The 18,183-nt window shown below is 41.9% G+C and overlaps 1 protein-coding gene across 1 annotated transcript; it reads left to right on the forward strand.

Moving 5' to 3' along the window:
• The first annotated feature begins 11,541 nt into the window (after nt 1-11,541).
• LOC115112243 (cytochrome b5-like) lies at nt 11,542-16,562 on the forward strand. The gene is made up of 5 exons (XM_029639172.2): nt 11,542-11,892; nt 14,603-14,731; nt 14,893-14,916; nt 15,024-15,058; nt 15,186-16,562. Exons 1-5 carry the CDS (start codon nt 11,695-11,697, stop codon nt 15,274-15,276), a joined length of 477 nt encoding a protein of 158 aa, XP_029495032.1. The 5' UTR covers nt 11,542-11,694; the 3' UTR covers nt 15,277-16,562.
• The last annotated feature ends 1,621 nt before the right edge of the window (nt 16,563-18,183 follow it).

Here is an 18,183-nt window from a genome sequence, read left to right on the forward strand (position 1 = left end):
AGCCAAATTAGTATTATCTAAATCTGATTATCAGTCCCTCCAGCAATTTTTGGGCAAGTTGTGTATAGTAGCTTAGTGGATTCAGCAGATGATTTGATGCTAGAGCTGAGCTGGGTTTTGCTGAATTGACAGAGATAACTCTCATTAGCCGTGCTCTCACGTTGTAACAGTGATTTAATGGGTCAATGACTGGGTACAACATTAATCCCTCCAATCCCAATGAAAAGGTCAACAGTCACAGGTCTGTCTATGACTCAGCTCATTGCCAGAGACTATGACTGTGCTAATTACTTAGGTGTTGTTTACACGCTGAATGAATCAGATCTTATGAAGGAATTCTTGATAGGAAGGAAGCACTTCAGGATAGTTCCGTTTCAGCTCTCAAAACAACTGGTTTCATCTCATGAGTGTTTGGAGGTTTGTTTTTGTTATTTTATCTCCTCTCTCTGTGTCTATGCTCTCATGGCAGAGTGCATTTTCATTGATATGCTGACATCAAGGCAGATCTGTCAATCTTTAGAACAGGGAACACTTTACTTGGCCTACAAGCAGACCCTGAGGACATGGCAACACACCACTGAGGTAGACTGGTAAGATTGTACTTTGTATTTATAAGAACACCGCATATTGCATTTCTGAAACCTCTCCATGAATCTGCTCACTGGAATATTGACATCCCAATATTGTGTGCCCTTCTGGAGGATTTTAGTTCAATATGACTGAATCCAAACACTTGAAAATAACGTTTTGAAAAAATTTAAAACAAGCTATGAAAAACTGTTTTGACATCTGTAATTAAGAATTCATTGTCACAATGCAATTACATTTGTAACAATTGGTAGTTCTAGCCTACACTGTAGTGGGTGATATGCAGTTATTCAGTCATAGGTCTGATTTGGCGGAAATATCTCCGGGCTAACTCTTAAATAAGTAAGTTCAGAAATTGATCTAATTTATCCAGTGAAAAGTAGAGCGGGATCCTCATTATCCCACAAAAGTTATACAGTACATCTTTTCAGCTGCAGTCATAGCTGGACTACAAAAGTTTTCAGTGATTTGAGAATAGAATAGAATAATAGTCCTTTGGAAAGGAAGTTTACTATCTGACAATTCACCAAGTATAACCATCATATGAGACAAACACTGGCAAATTGACACTGTACAATTACCTATTTTATATTGACCACATCTGATATGGGCTCAGGCTTGGGATTGGGCAAAATATTGGGCTAGAGAGCAGTGCCGGCTGGTGGAAGGGGCTATAATAGGATGGGCTCATTGTAATGGCTGGAATGGACGGTATCAATCACATGGAAATCACATGCTTGACTCCATTCCATTGATTCCGTTCCAGCCATTACAATGAGCCCATCCTCCTATAGCTCCTCCCACCAGCCTCCATTGCTCGGCAGTATGCATGCTGTGTTTTCATAATTTTACTCAGTTTGATGGAATGTTCACTCCATGTACAGTACAAAAATGTGTTGCTGGACCTTTCATACGAGGGTGGAGGCTGCTATTTATATCTTGTGTGCATCTGACATGAGTGTAAAGCTTGATTTTCCTCTGAAGGTCCTTTGGCCACTCAAATGAAGTGGGATGAATCACTCATTCATTCTGCTCTGAATGAAAGTATTGTAAAAAGCAGTAGTTCTAAGTATGTATCTCTATGATATAGAAGGGATAGCATCACATAATACTAGAATGTTTAATTGATAAATTACAGTGTTTTGCAGTCTGGATATAATTGATTAATAGTGAAAGCAACAGAAGGCCTTGATAAATGTGTGTAATTTGATTGGCTCTAACCACTGCCTGTCATAGTCGATAGCACTGATATGGAAATACTAAAGGGACTGAATTGTCAGTGTTACTAATACCAACATATGCATCAGGTGTTTGTTTGACGGACACATGTATAGACAGTATTCTGTCCTTGAGTTGCGTTCCCATGCAAAACTAGACAGATAGCTAACAACTAAGTCTTCAATAAAACTCCCAAGGCGTGACTTTTCTTGAATGAATATATTGCAAACGTTTATGTTGTGAAACTGCAAAATACAGAAAAGAATATACTTTAGTGTTCAATTCACACCGACATACTGTAGCTGTACATTAAACATTTGAAGTTGCATAAATACAAAGCACGCGCTAAGGTACCATGCATCTGGCATGATGCCAAACCATATAGCTAATTGTTAACCATATGGTAATTGCTCCTTTCATTACTCTAATAATGTATAACCATCTATGTAGAATAACAAAGCATATTACACTAGAAACAGTAACAAAACTACAGTATTGTATATTTTACAATTCGTTTGCATGACGCATGAGCAAAGTAATACAGCTAACGACATACATTAAAGGCATTGCAATTTGTGAGTAAATGCAACCAACATTGATATGTAAGAAACTCTATCAATAACAAGATTATCATCATTAGCTAAATGCTTGAATTGAACTTACAAACAAATATTTTTCCAAGGCTGAAGCGTGACAAGAAATAACTACATTGAAAGACCTGCACCGTAGCGTTGTTTGTAGCTGCTTCTATGCGTGCAAAACAAATTCTGAACTTCCCGTTTGCGTTGTCTTTCTAAGTACCAGAAAGCGCCACTAGGGGGCAAATAACACCATTGAACACAATGAAAATCCAATTTAACCATTGTAATAAAATAATCTGTTACCTTCTAACAGGATGGCAGCACAGACAGGCTTTGGTCCAATCTGTTGATCATAGTCCCCAAATGTATTTTAATCTGGACCTGGGTATTGAATATATCTAGATTCAGTACTGATTCAGTACAGCTAGACATATTATTCATATATTGAATACTCCGTTGATTCCATTTATAGCCAAAAAGGTAATTCCAGGCCGGTGAGGATTTGGCATAGTACGGAGACTGTCAGTCACCGTGGGCATTGTGATGTTGTGCATTGGCAGCCGAGGCTCTCCTTGACGAGTGGCTGTGATGGATCTGACAGCTGCCTCAGCCATGGGGACTGATGTCTTCATCTGCTCCCAACCGGGCCGCAGATATATAGTACTACAGTCTACACTGCGATCTCCAATAACATTACTGCCTGCCCATTGCCTTTTCCACAGCCTTTTCCACAACCCAGAGAATAAATGTAGCCGACAAAATGGTCTGTGGCCAAGTGCACCTTACATAGTTGAGTCAGTAAGAAAGTTTAATGCTGGTATACAAAAATCAAGTATTTAGATTTTAATATTAGAGCTGCTTCTGCTACTTTCCTACTGCTTTTACCACATAAATGTTTATTCAGACTAATCTATTGACTTACCATACAATTAATATCAGGCTGACATCACTCCCTTTATGCAGCATGGGGCTATTGAACATGTCTCATAGCTATGGGGAAAAAAAATTCTTCTTCTTTGCAGTGATGACTTTGAAAACCTGTCACAAATATAAAGTATGTCTGTCTCAGGGGCAATATATGGGGCATCAGCGCTCCAGTCTAGATACTGTATATTATTCCTCAATAAATACACACAATGATTACAGTACTATACTGCAAATAGGGTGTTGTCATACAACAGGTTGGGTTGAGATATAGTGCAATGATTGACAGTGTCGACAGCTGTGTAACCAAATGGAAGATTATGCAAGGGCCGTGGATGCAACTGTGGTTGCTCTTAAGTCCCAGTCAGTCTGACCAGAATAAATGATCTAAATGCCCACTCCACATGGCAGATAGACACAGAGAGGCACAGAGCAGGGAAATCGCTGTCCAATTTTCTGTGTATAAACACCACCATCTGTCTGGTCCAAAGAATCTGCTATGTGCATAGTGTAAATCCATGGAAAGGCAAGATAAAGGAGGTAACAGATAGAATGTTGTCATCAAATGACCTGCTTTAAGGAATAGGCTATTGTCAATGGGGCACATAGCAATTTTGTCATTAGATGGCCAAGAGGGTTTCTAGTGGCATCGAAACCTTTTCATGCGAATGTTTCCCCCAATTATCCATCATGATAGTCTTTGTTGGTTGTTGTTTGTTATTGCTGTTTTGGTTTGGTGTTTAATGTCTCTCCCATCATGCGTGACACCACCCACTGTGTTCACTTCCCGTGCCCCCTGGACAAGCTGAGTGGTGTTCCTTTGATTAATATATTATAAATAGGAATAATGAATCTGGATGTGTGAATCAAATCAACCATGTGAATTTTGTGTTTTATTCCTTTTCAGTTCTTCCTCTTCACAGAAAATGGAACAATTGATGCGACTGAGGAGTAAGTTGGCAGCATAAGTTTGACCTTGTAGTGCCATCTAGTGTTCATGCATATTGGCCTACTGATATGTACAGTATGTTCCACAATGTGTGACGTGGTCATATGGCTCTCTCTCGACACCTTTATTGGTGACAGTCAGTTGTAAGAACTGAAGTAAAACTCAGACAATAATGTATAGATTAATGCACAGAAAAATGTCTAATCTGGTATCCAGCCTTCCAGTTAACAGGTAAACTCCATGTAGCTGGAGTTATGTCCATTTTCACCTGCTCTTTTGCCATTGTTTCTCTTTGTCTACTTGTCACATTCTGTGGAGTGGCCATCATGTTTTATGTTTGTGCCACACCTGATTATGATTGATGAATCAGTGACTGTTGATCTGTGCCACCTGTGGTTTGCCGGGCATGGGCACACTCTCCATGAGGGCTCTTGTTGGGACTGTAGGCGGCAAAGCTTTTATTTCAACAACCACCCGCTCTTCATCAGGGAAGTGCCTGGAGGAAGGAAGGCATTATTCAGTGTGTCTTTGTATTGTGCCATGGAATGACTGTTTAAGAGAACAATGAATATGAGTGGGTGGCCAGTGACCACATTACCTTTTGTGTTTATGTGCCACCCTCCTCCCTCAAAGTCATTAGGTATTGGATGTGAAAATGAATGAATTGAGACAGCTAATTGAGACAACAGCTCTCCTAAAAGTTCTGTACAGGTGAAAGTAATAGTTCATTAATTTGTAAGAACAGAGAAGTAGCTACTTGAGTTGTCACACAAATGTCTTTCTAAATCGGGCTTACTTAACCCATTACTTTCATTCTCAATGGCAATTCATGGGAGTTACATGAACAACTGTCCTTGGATCAACATGATATTAAACAGCATATCTGCTGGAGATTAGGTGAATGTGTTATTTAGACATAGGTACACCATGACTGAGACTGTGTGTGTGTGTAGAATAGAGTTTGCTGACCTGTCTGTGACAGGCTGAAAATAAGGAGAACGTGGTCTGTACCCTGTGACCCCTCTGAATATGGGCAGCAAAACACTAGCTTCATACAATTGATCGGAGGTGCTGTTGTTCATACAATAGGGTCACTAAGAATAAAAGCCTGCCAACAGAAGTCACATTACACAGATATCACAGGTCTCAGCTGTACTCTGCTCACCAACGTGAAGATCACAGTGTAAATGCCAGATGTCAAAGGTTCATATCATCATTCTCATAGTACTTTAACTAGTTTGTTGAATTTAGTTAAAAAGTGGTGGTTGACTAGGGGTGGACTGAATTTATGTCATAATACAGGGTCATTTTTAAGCTATGAAAATATACTTGATGGAAAGATAGGTCAGATGAAGTGCGGTCTTCCATACACAAATCCCAGGGGGAGCAGGAACTCTACAAGAATATGAAACATCTTATTATGATTCCGCTTGCAGCCAGTCAGCTTCTAGACCAGTATCTACCTGCCTTGAGGGCAGGCCTAATTGCACAGATTATGTCACAGGGAGTGTGGCCTTTGGTGACACCGGGATGCCTTGTTTCCCCCTAGTGAGAGCAATTAGTCTGTGAGGGCAAGGACAAGACAGGAGTATTAATGACACACTGTTCCGCTGCTGGCTGACTGTTCCTTCTGTTATCGAAGTGTTTAACACGGGGCCCCCTGAGATGTGGCTACAGCTCGAGAGATAACTCAGACCCCTCCCCAAAGATATTCCCCGGTTGAAGATGCAAACAATTTATCTGCTGGAGATTAGGTGAACGTGTTATTTTGAAATAAGTGCATTTGAAGGCTTGAAAGAATGTCCTCCAGTTTATGGGAGGCTTAATGGGAGGCTTAATCTGTTTTGTTATTGGTGGATATTCTGTATGTATGGTTTGGCACTGCCATTCTTACACATTTCTTCATATCATTCCCTACAGATGTAGGATCTTAATTTGATCACTCTTTTAATGCTGAGAATTTTCCTGCACAGCAGGAAATGCAAACTTGTGGTGTATTCAAAGTTTGTAATTTCCACTTTAAAATGTCAGACTTGATTTGCTATAATTAAAAATGTATCAAATGCAATTAATTGTAATCCGCATAATAATTCACATTTCCTGTTGCAGCAGGATTATTTTCCTGCTGTAGCAAACTAGCTAAAATGAAGATCCTACATCTGTACGTATATTGAATAGTCCAATGATGACCCAAGAGGGACCTCTATGAACAAAGCAAAATAAATCCAAAAGTTCAAGGTGTTTGGTCTTTAGTTTAGACACAGGTGCCAAAGGGTATTAACTTACTGCCATCTTGTGGAGCATGTGAAGATCACCATTTTTGTTTTGTTTTGTCGCATTGTAGCAAACGGTGGGGCAGGGAAGCAAACCTGGGTCACTGGCGTGGAAGGCAAACACCCTACACACCACGCCAATAGGGTTAACACACTTGGTGGGAATTGTAATGTGGCTCATACATTATAACATGGATTATAACTACACTGCTTCCTTTCAAACGAGAAGGCACGTCCCTGTGCTTTGACATTTTTTCAAGCCCCTTCACACGTCTGCCCGTGCGTTCCGATGTCCTGATGGCCGCCATCCCACTTCTGACACCAATGCAGTGAATGGCAGGGAAGCGAACCCGGGTCACTGGCATGAAAGGCAAACATTTTACGCATTGCGCAAATAGGTAACCAACTAGGTGGGAATTGTAACGTGGCTCATGTAGTATATTTATAGGATGAAAAGCATGATGTAAGTGGAAGGATTTCGTGTTTTCTTGAAAATTACATGACTTTTTAATGAATTCCTATTCATGTTACTACATTATCATCTGTTATTAGTTCAAACTCAGAGCAATGTTTGCTTGGGGTTGTCTATATTGGTGATGAGATGACAGTAATGCATGACATCTGTGTGTGTGTTATCAGGCAGGCCTGATAAAAACTCTTTGCTACACTCCTGTCAGTGCCCCCCTTATCCAGCATATCAATGTTGTACATGTATCCTCCCACTGCCTCCTTATCACTGGATGGAGAGAAACATACTACACTGAACAAAAATATAAACGCATGTAAAGTGTTGGTGTTATAGGCCGTCATTGTAAATAAGAATGTGTTCTTAACTGACTTTCCTACTTAAATAAAGTTTCAATAAAAATAACAAATGTTTCATGAGCTGAAATTAAAGATCCCATACATTTGACATAAGCACTAAAAGCTGATTTCTCTCAAATTTTGGACACACATTTGTTTACATTCTTGTTAGTGACCATTTCTCCTTTGCCAAGATAATCCATCCACCTGACAGGTGTGGCATATCAAGAAGCTGATTAAACAGCATAATCATTACACAGGTGAACCTTGTGCTGGGGGACAACAAAAGGCCACTAAAATGTGCGGTTTTGTCATACAAGACAATGTCACAGATGTCTCAAGTTTTGAGGGAGTGTGCAATTGGCATGCTGACATTAGGAATGTCCACCTGAGCTGTTGACAGATAATTTAATGTTCATTTCTCTACGATAAGCCGCCTCCAACTTCGTTTTAGAGTATTTGGCAGTACGTCCAAACGGCCTCACAACCGCAGACCACGTGTAATCACGCCAGCCCAGGACCTCCACATCTGGCTTCTTCACCTGCGGGATCGTCTGAGACCAGCCATGCGGACAGCTGATGAAACTGTGGGTTTGCACAGAATTTCTGCACAAACTGTCAGAAACCGTCTCAGGGAAGTTCATCTGCGTGCTATTGTGTGTGTGTTTTCACGTTATTTGTAACTTATTTTGTACATAATGTTTCTCCCACCGTCTCTTATGACCCAAAAGAGCTTCTGGATATCAGGACGCGAAGGATTTACTTCAGACACAGGACAAGGCCCAAATCCCAGTCATTCGCATGAAGAAGAGACAGAGTGGGTAATCCGAGTGGGTAATCCGCCTCTACCATCAGTCCTATTAACCAATGTGTAATCACTGGATGTGCTCCGATCAAAACTATCCTACCAATGGGACATTAAAAACTGTAATATCTTATATTTCACCAAGTCGTGGCTGAACGACAACATGGATAACCGGGAACGGTGCAAGCATCATCCCTCCCCGATTCTATTCATCGGCAAGACAGAACAGCTGCCTCTGGTAAGACTACGGGTGGCGGTCTGTGACTATGACTGGTGGCAGTCTGTGACTATACTACAAAATCCAATACTAAGAGGAAGTCTCAAGGATTTGCTCGCCTGAGGTAGAGTATCTCCATGATAAGCTGTGGACCACACTATTTACCAAGAGAGTTTTTTGTAGCTGTCTATTTACCACCACAAACCGATGCTGGCACTAAGACCGAACTCAACGAGCTGTATAAGGCCATAAGCAAACAAGAAAATTATCATCCAGAGGTGGCGCTCGTAGTGGCTGGGGACTTTAATGCAGGGAAACTTAAATCCGTTTTACCTCATTTCTACCAGCATGTTACATGTGCAACCAGAGGGAAAAAAACTATAAACCACCTTTACTCCACACACAGAGATGCATACAAAGCTCTCCCTCGACCTCCATTTGGCAAATCTGACCATAACACTATCATCCTGACTCCTGCTTACAAGCTAAAACTAAAGCCGGAAGTACAAGTGACTTGCTCAATACAGAAGTGGTCAGATGATGCAGATGCTAAACTACAGGATTGTTATGCTAGCACAGACTGGAATATATTCCAGGATTCTTCTGATGGCATTGAGGAGTACACCACATCAGTCACTGGCTTCATCAATAAGTGCATCAATTACATCTTCCCCAGAGTGATCGTACATACATACCTCAACCAGAAGCCATGGATTACGGGCAACATCCGCACTGAGCTAAAGGGTAGAGCTGCCGCTTTCAAGGAGCGAGACTCTAACCTGGTCGACAGGGCTGTAGTGGAGCAGGTTGAGAGCTTCAAATTCCTTGGTGTCCAGAACACCAACAAACTAACATGGTCCAAGCACACCAAGACAGTTGTGAAGAGGGCACGACAAAACCTTTTCCCCCTCAGGAGACTGAAAATGATTGGCATGGGTCAAACACAAAAGGTTTTACAGATGCACCATCGAGACTATCGTGTCGGGTTGCATCACTGCCTGCTATGGCAACTGCTCGGCCTCCGACTGCAAGGCGTACGGCCCAGTACATCACTGGGGCCAAGCTTCCTGCCATACAGGAAATCCTGCTATGCCCTCCGACGAACCATCAAACAGGCAAAGCGTCAATACAGGACTAAGATTGAATCGTACTACACCGTACCACGGCTTGCAAACTATTACAGACTACAAACGGAAGCACAGCCGTGAGCTGGCCAGTGACACGAGCCTAGCTGCCCAGTGACACGAGCCTACCAGACGAGCTAAATTACTTCTATGCTTGCTTCGAGGCAAGTAACACTGAAGCATGCATGAGAGCACCAGCTGTTCTGGACGACTGTGTGATCACGCTCTCTGAACCGATGTGAGTAAGACATTTAAACAGGTCAACATTTACAAGGCCGCAGGGTCAGACGGATTACCAGGACGTGTACTCTAAGCATGCGCTGACCAACTCGCAAGTGTCTTCACTGACATTTTCAACCTGACTCAACTGAGTCTGTAATACCAACATGTTTCAAGCAGACCACCATAGTCCTTTTGCCCAGAACACCAGGGTAACCTGCCTAAATGATTACTGACCCATAGCACTCACATCTGTAGCCATGAAGTACTTTGAAAGGCTGGTCATGGCTCACATCAAAACCATTATCCCAGAAACCCAAAACCCACTCCAAATTGCATACCGCCCCAACAGATCCACAGATGATGCAATCTCTATTGCACTCCACACTGCCCTTTCCCACCTGGACAAAAGGAACACCTACGTGAGAATGCAATTCATTGACTACAGCTCAGCGTTCAACACCATAGTGCCCTCAAAGCTCATCACTAAGCTAAGGACCATGGGACGAAACACCTCCCTCTGCAACTGGATCCTGGACTTCCTGACGGGCCGCACCCAGGTCGTAAGGGTAAGTAACAACACATCTGCCACGCTGATCCTCAACAGGAGGGCCCCTCAGGGTGTGTGCTCAGTCCCCTCCTGTACTCCCTGTTCACTCATGACTGCATGGCCAAACACGACTCCAACACCATCATTATGTTTGCAGACGACACAACAGTGGTAGGCTTGATCAGCGACAACGATGAGGCAGCCTATAGGGAGGAGTTCAGAGACCTGGCAGTGTGGTGCCAGGATAACAACCTCTCCCTCAACGTAATCAAGACAAAAGAGATGATCGTGGACGACAGGAAGAGGAGGGCCGAGCACTCCCCCATTCTCATCGACAGGGCTGTAGTGGAGCAGGTTGAGAGCTTCAAATTCCTTGGTGTCCAGAACACCAACAAACTAACATGGTCCAAGCACACCAAGACAGTTGTGAAGAGGGCACGACAAAACCTATTCCCCCTCAGGAGACTGAAAATTATTGGCATGGGTCAAACACTCAAAAGGTTTTACAGATGCACCATCGAGACTATCGTGTCGGGTTGCATCACTGCCTGCTATGGCAACTGCTCGGCCTCCGACTGCAAGGCGTACGGCCCAGTACATCACTGGGGCCAAGCTTCCTGCCATCCAGGACCTATATATCAGGCGGTGTCAGAGGAAGGCCCTAAAAATTGTCAAAGACTCCAGCCACCCTAGTCATAGACTGTTCTCTCTGCTACCGCACGGCAAGTGGTACCGGAGTGCCAAGTCCAGGTCCAAGAGGCTTCTAAACAGCTTCTATCCCCCCAAGCCATAAGACTCCTGAACATGTAATCAAAGGGCTACCCAGACTATTTGCATTGCCCCCCCCCCCCTTCTAGCTGCTGCTACTCTCTGTTATGATCTATGTATAGTCACTTTAATAACTCTACCTACATGTACATATTACCTCAATTACCTCGACACTGGTGCCCCCTGTATATAGCACCACTATTATTATTTTACTGCTGCTATTTAATTATTTGTTATTCTTATCTCATACTTTTTTTTTGTATTTCCTTAATACTGCATTGTTGGTTAAGGGCGTGTAAGTAAACGTTTCACTGTAAGGTCTACTACACCTGTTGTATTCGGCGCATGTGACAAATACAATTTGATTTGATGTGTTAATTGACGAGGTCTCGTGATCATCCAAAGGTCACCTGTGATTGGTTACAATTCTACAATTTTGTCTTTCATTGGTTACTTGTCTAAAATGTAATACACGTTCATTGGAAGGTGACACTGGAGTGAAATCATTGGTCCTTTCCTTTCCATATGCCGGTTGAAAAGGGGGAAACTGTGGCTTACTGTGTATTTTCCTACGAAACACAGGCATTTGAATACACGAACCGTCATTCTTTTGTCATTAACGTTGGATAATCAAAGTGTATAGCTAAGGGACTTCGCGTGTTAAACTAGACAGAATGAGCGAAGAAATTAAAGATAACATGACCAACACAAACGGTGCTGATAACGTGGACGTGACTCACACAGCAGCAGAGACAGCAGACAGCGATGTGACATACTACACCTTGGAAGAAGTAAAACCTCATAATAAGCGCACGGACGCATGGCTTATCATCCACGATAAAGTCTATAACATCACCAGTTTCTTGGCAGAGGTAAGCTCAAAATACCACTGTTACAACCTAACGTAACACTCGCTACGACACTACTAAGTAGTTAAAATTTCGGTCTCTTGTCCGTTGTCTGGTTTCAAATTAATTTCGTATCCAAAGCCAACCTAAACGTCTAGCTAGATAACCAACTAACTTGCAAAGTAACAATGCGCCTGTGTGAAGGTATGTGTATTTCTAACTAGCTACCATATCCTAACGTTAGTTATACAACACCCAGTCAACACAGACTGAGGAAACTTGCCATCGATAGTATTTGCTAATTTGGCTAGTGTGTTTTGCCTGTTTAACTAGCTAGGTAATGTGGGTAACTGTTTGCTATCTTTGTCTACCTGCATAGTCCCAATAATATTAACAGATCTGGTGTAATGTTGCGCCTGGAGATACGTTCCATAATGCGACGTTAGCTAGTTAACGCGCAAATAGTTTGCTTGGTTTGAACTAGCTACTAGTTATCTTAATTTGTTAAATATAACTGTGCAACATTTTGTCACGACCATTCCTAATTGTTCGTTAGTTCATCCTTGCCTGGTCCTTTTACTGTACCTATAACTACCAGCGGGACTTTAGTCCACTCGGCAAATGTTACCAAATCAAATCCAATTTATTTATATAGCCCTTCGTACATCAGCTGGTATCTCAAAGTGCTGTACAGAAACCCAGCCTAAAACCCCAAACAGCAAGCAATGCAGGTGTAGAAGCACGGTGGCTAGGAAAAACTCCCTAGAAAGGCCAAAACCTAGGAAGAATCCTAGAGAGCAACCAGGCTATGTTGGGTGGCCAGTCCTCTTCTGGCTGTGCCGGGTGGAGATTATAATAGAACATGGCCAAGATGTTCATAAATGACCAGCATGGTATAATAATAAGGCAGAACAGTTGAAACTGGAGCAGCAGCACGGCTAGGTGGACTGGGGACAGCAAGGAGTCATGTCAGGTAGTCCTGGGGCATGGTCCTAGGGCTCAGGTCCTCCGAGAGAGGAGAGAATTGGAGAACGCACACTTAGATTCACACAGGACACCGAATAGGACAGGAAGTACTCCAGATATAACAAACTGACCCTAGCCCCCCGACACAAACTACTGCAGCATAAATACTGGAGGGACGGCATGAGAGAGCCCCAGTAACCCAGTGACTCAGCCCCTGTAATAGGGTTAGAGGCAGAGAATCCCAGTGGAAAGAGGGGAACCGGCCAGGCAGAGACAGCAAGGGCGGTTTGTTGCTCCAGAGCCTTTCCGTTCACCTTCCCACTCCTGGGCCAGACTACACAATCATATGACCCACTGAAGAGCTGAGTCTTCAGTAAAGACTTAAAGGTTGAGACCGAGTTTGCTTCTCTGACATGGGTAGGCAGACCGTTCCATAAAAATGGAGCTCTATAGGAGAAAGCCCTGCCTCCAGCTGTTTGCTTAGAAATTCTAGGGACAATTAGGAGGCCTGCGTCTTGTGACCGTAGCGTACGTGTAGGTATGTACGGCAGGACCAAATCAGAGATGGGTAGGAGCAAGCCCATGTAATGCTTTGTAGGTTAGCAGTAAAACCTTGAAATCAGCCCTTGCCTTGACAGGAAGCCAGTGTAGAGAGGCTAGCACTGGAGTAATATGATCAAATTGTTTGGTTCTAGTCAGGATTCTAGCAGCCGTATTTAGCACCAACTGAAGTTTATTTTGTGCTTTATCCGGGTAGCCGGAAAGTAGAGCATTGCAGTAGTCTAACCTAGAAGTGACAAAAGCATGGATTAATTTTTCTGCATTTTTGGACAAAGTTTGATTTTTGCAATGTTACGTAGATGGAAAAAAGCTGTCCTTGAAATGGTCTTGATATGTTCTTCAAAAGAGAGATCAGGGTCCAGAGTAACGCCGAGGTCCTTCATAGTTATATTTGAGACGACTGTACAACCATTAAGATTAATTGTCAGATTCAACAGAAGATCTCTTTGTTTCTTGGGACCTAGAACAAGCATCTCTGTTTTGTCAGAGTTTAAAAGTAGAAAGTTTGCAGCCATCCACTTCCTTATGTCTGAGACACATGCTTCTAGCAAGGGCAATTTTGGGGCTTCACCATGTTTCATTGAAATGTACAGCTGTGTGTCATCCGCATAGCAGTGAAAGTTAACATTATGTTTTCGAATAACATCCCCAAGAGGTAAAAAAAGTGTCTAGGGCGGTTACAAGAGGTCAGTTTCATGACTCGCATGTAATGTTAAAGGTATAATGGGAAAAGAAGTCCAAATACAATGCAAATGGCACAGCATCATGGTGTACCAGTCTGTTTAGTTATCATTCCACTCCATGTCGTGCTTTACAATTTGACAATGGCATAGTATAAGGAGTGGAATGTTAGCAAAACTGGTTCTGGATTTCAGGATGACATCTTTCATGTGTTCCATTATCACAGCTGTATTTGTGGAGAAAAGCCACATTAAGATTTGTTTACCTTCAAAGAGTAAGCCTGCCAACAAAAAACTAAACTGAGCTTTAACCATTATGATGACTCAATCTATCCCGATATGTAATTTGAGGATATCAGAGAATAAGAGTTCAGAGCTTTATTCAACACTTACCATATTGATATTTACGACAATATAAGCCATCCATGTCATGTAGGATGTCATATGCTACAATTGTCTAGTCTGTGATTACATTCCAACTGTTGGTAGTGACGGATCATGATTCATGTAAGTTTACTTGTTTCCAGCATCCAGGAGGTGAGGATGTTTTGATGGCACAGGCCGGTACAGATGCCACAGTGAGCTTTGAGGATGTTGGTCACTCTAAAGATGCCAGAGCGATGCTCATCAAGTACTACATTGGGGAGCTCAAGATGGTACAGAGATTGCTTTCGCTCAGCTGTTGAACTTTCCATTGCAAAATCGTTTGTTCAAAAGTGTCTTTGAAACAGCTTTCAACTAATGATGGAACAAAAATCTGTGGCATGATTTATTCGGATTGTAAGTGTGTAAATGATTATTTCACCTTGTCTTTTAGGATGACCGGAAGGATGGCGCAAAGGTAAAGTATTCAAGTAAATGTTCTGTAAAAATGTTTTATAATAATTGAACACCTATTTTGCTAATGTTAACTCTTGAACTTTGTTTTAACAACAAATTCTCCCACAGGAAAAATTCATTACAACTTCAGGAGACGGCTCCAGGTCAGTCATAAGTGATGAGAATTTGATTATTCCATTTGCATTGACTAAGTATTCTCTCCTAATCATTCTTCACTGAGCTGTGTTTGTTCCCTGGCTGAATGTTGAAGTGCTCTCTGTCTTTCTCTAGCTCGTGGACAACATGGTTGATACCTGCCATAGTTGCAGTTGTTGTGGGTTTCATGTATCGATACTACATGCAGGAGCGCAAGTCTCCCTGAGCCCTGACGCTGTCTCTTCTCATTCTTTCTGTCTGGAGGCCTTGACATGTTTGACCAACCCCCCCCCCCCCCCATTGAACACAACTCTTCAGAGGTGCGGACAAGGACAAAACAATCCCCTTGCCCCTCTGCTTTCTTTTCTACACCTCATCCAACAGGCTTTGGGCGAGATGAATCTGGAAACTTTCTACCCTCAGTGTCTTTACATTGGTTTCTTATCTATTCATATTGACTCACTCTGCCTTTTGTAGTAATTATTGTGATGTCTTAAGTTATTCATATGCATATGATCTAAACTGATGTATATCTGCTTTAGTGGGACTCTTACAGTAAGCTCCAAAGGTATTGGGACAGTTATTATATTTTTTGGGGCTCTGTACTCCAGCACTTTAGATTTTAAATGATACAATGACTATACTGTTAAAGTGCAGACTGTCAGGGTATTTGCATCCATATCAGGTGAACCGTTAATAATTTACAGCACTTTTTGTTCATAGTCCTGGTGTGTCACGTCACTGTCACAATACTTTTGGAGCTTTCTGTATTACACTCAATTTGTTCAGACCTGTTTTGTGGCTAACCCCACATCTGTTTGACTGTAGGTCTAGGAAGTAATATATTTGTGTAGTAGGGCATAGCAACACAGGTTATGGGGTCATATCTATAAGAAATAATGCTGTTTTCTTATGGAGATATCTGAATAGCGTTGAGTTGCATACTCCTTGTTAGTCTTAATTCTCCTCAGACTGCTCTCCAGTATTTAATTTCTGACTGAATAACATAGGAAAATCTAGCAACAAAGCATTCTAATGTATGTTTGCTTGAGAGTACATTGTCATGCAACTTGTCATGATTTGATCCAATGACTTGATTGCACAACATGTCTTTAAAAGTACTTCATTTATGTTCAGCTATTCGTTGCATTGCCTGATTTCGAGTAGGCCTCGTTCTCTCAATCAACATTTTGTATTAAGAAGGCTGCACGCAATGTACAGTATTCTCTTTTGATGTATTGATGATTTAAAGTGAAATGGGGATAAGTACAACTCCCCTTTTCTAGTCTTACACTAAGCATTTATTTGGTGATACTATGCTTTAAAAAACATGAAGTATGAGAATTGGTGTGTATTATAACCTTGACTAATTCAATTGCATAACACTGTGCAGGATATGTCTGTCTCTTCCTATGCACATCCTTTAGCACTTAACTGCTGCCCTGTGAGTGAATTCTAATGGTTGGAAGAAAATTGTTGAACTCTTGAAGGCATAAAACACTTTTGCATTCGTATTGTGTCAGCTGTTCATTTATTGTAGTGTTGGTCACCGTGCCATTTTTAAGTACATTTGGATCTGTGGATAAATGGCAGTACTTGAAAGCGTATGTGGATATTCAATTGCACTACCAATTGGTATGTCAACAACATATTTAACATTTCAGTTGTCATATAAATGTTGCTATCCACTACTTGAGAAGCACCTGAAAACAATCTGCCCAAGACTCTATAATACTGATGTGTACATATGATAACCAACATATTCCATTTGGACACTCAAATTTATTATACTTCAAAGACCAGTCCCATTTGAAATGATCATTCCCGTCGAGTCTGACATTGCCCTTGTCATGGAAAGTAAAAGGCTGAATCGTGCTATCATTTTAATACAATTGTGAGTGATAAGTTTAGATTTTATAAGCTTTGCTTTTATATGCTATTCATTATTTTCTATTTTTGAGGTGTACTCACAAATACGAAGGAAATATTTGTTTACTACGGCTCAGTTCATTCAGATATCCACTATGTAACCTCTTACTGACATTTCCTATACATCTTAAGGAATCTCAAATTAATATTTTGAAAGTTTTATGATAAAATTTCATTTAATAGCTATGGTTGGAAAGTTAACATTCTGCAGTTGAATCATCTCTTCAGTATACAGCATTCATGTAGTTCCTGCCTATATAATCTTGTCCTGCACAGAAGTAGATTGTCAAGAATCTGGGTATGACATTAGACAGAAGTGCGATGGTGTAAGAATGGCACTAAGATCAGAGATTTGTCTACTGAGTATACCTTTGAGGTGTACATTTCCAGATTACAAACCAAGTAGGGCTAACCATATAGTGGGCCTACATGTGGTGACAGGTGTGGTAGTCTTCCAACGTTTGCTCTGAGAATCCTACCAAAGATGATTTTGGAACTGTAGGAGTGAGATTTTTGGAAAGAGTGGATTCCTGTTTTTTGGGTGACCCATATGTTGTGTCAAACTGGGAATGGTTACATCTGAAAGTTGTTTCAATTTTTTGTGTATCTGCCGCCCAGAGGAAGCGGGTGCTTCGAGTCATGCAGTTTGGCCTCAACCTGTGGTGTGCTTTGCTCTCCGGAGCAAGGTGCAACTAAAAGGGGTGATCAATGGGGTAGCATTGAGTGTAGAGGTCGATCAAATTGAAGGGAATATGTTTGATTTCCACTTGAGACGTAGACCCAGTGGCAATGGCTAGTCTGAGAATACCCTGTCTGTCTTGTTTGACACAGAGCTTCTACCTGATCAGGTTAGATTATATTTGCATTCTGTGAGGGTTCCGAACCCGCTTCTGTGCTTTAGGTACCAAGGATTCAGACATGTTGCAGCAGTGTGTAGAAGAGAGGTCCCAAGATGTGAGAAATGTTCAGGAGGGCATAGTCAGAGGGAGTGTACAGCTGGGATAGAGAAAGCACTGTGTGTCAGCTGTGGGGGTGCCCATTCAGCTGGAGAGCCCAAAGTGCCCTGTGAGAGACAGGTTGAGATTGCCCGAGTTTGAGTGGGGCAGAACATTTCATATGCTGAGGCAGTGAAGAGAATAGAGGATAGCCGAAGGGTGAGTGAGTTGATTGGGAGGTACCCAGTGAGTTAGCCCGAAGAGAGAGA

The sequence above is a fragment of the Oncorhynchus nerka genome, linkage group LG28 (assembly GCF_034236695.1).
Source record: "Oncorhynchus nerka isolate Pitt River linkage group LG28, Oner_Uvic_2.0, whole genome shotgun sequence".
NCBI classification, from domain to species: Eukaryota; Metazoa; Chordata; class Actinopteri; order Salmoniformes; family Salmonidae; genus Oncorhynchus; species Oncorhynchus nerka.

Excerpts from the sequence above, each read along its gene's own strand:
- LOC115112243 (XM_029639172.2), top strand. The coding sequence starts at position 11,695 with ATGAGCGAAGAAATTAAAGATAACATGACCAACACAAACGGTGCTGAT. Across the intron at positions 11,893-14,602 it reads TCACCAGTTTCTTGGCAGAG|CATCCAGGAGGTGAGGATGT; the intron begins GTAAGCTCAAAA and ends ACTTGTTTCCAG. Across the intron at positions 14,917-15,023 it reads ACCGGAAGGATGGCGCAAAG|GAAAAATTCATTACAACTTC; the intron begins GTAAAGTATTCA and ends ATTCTCCCACAG.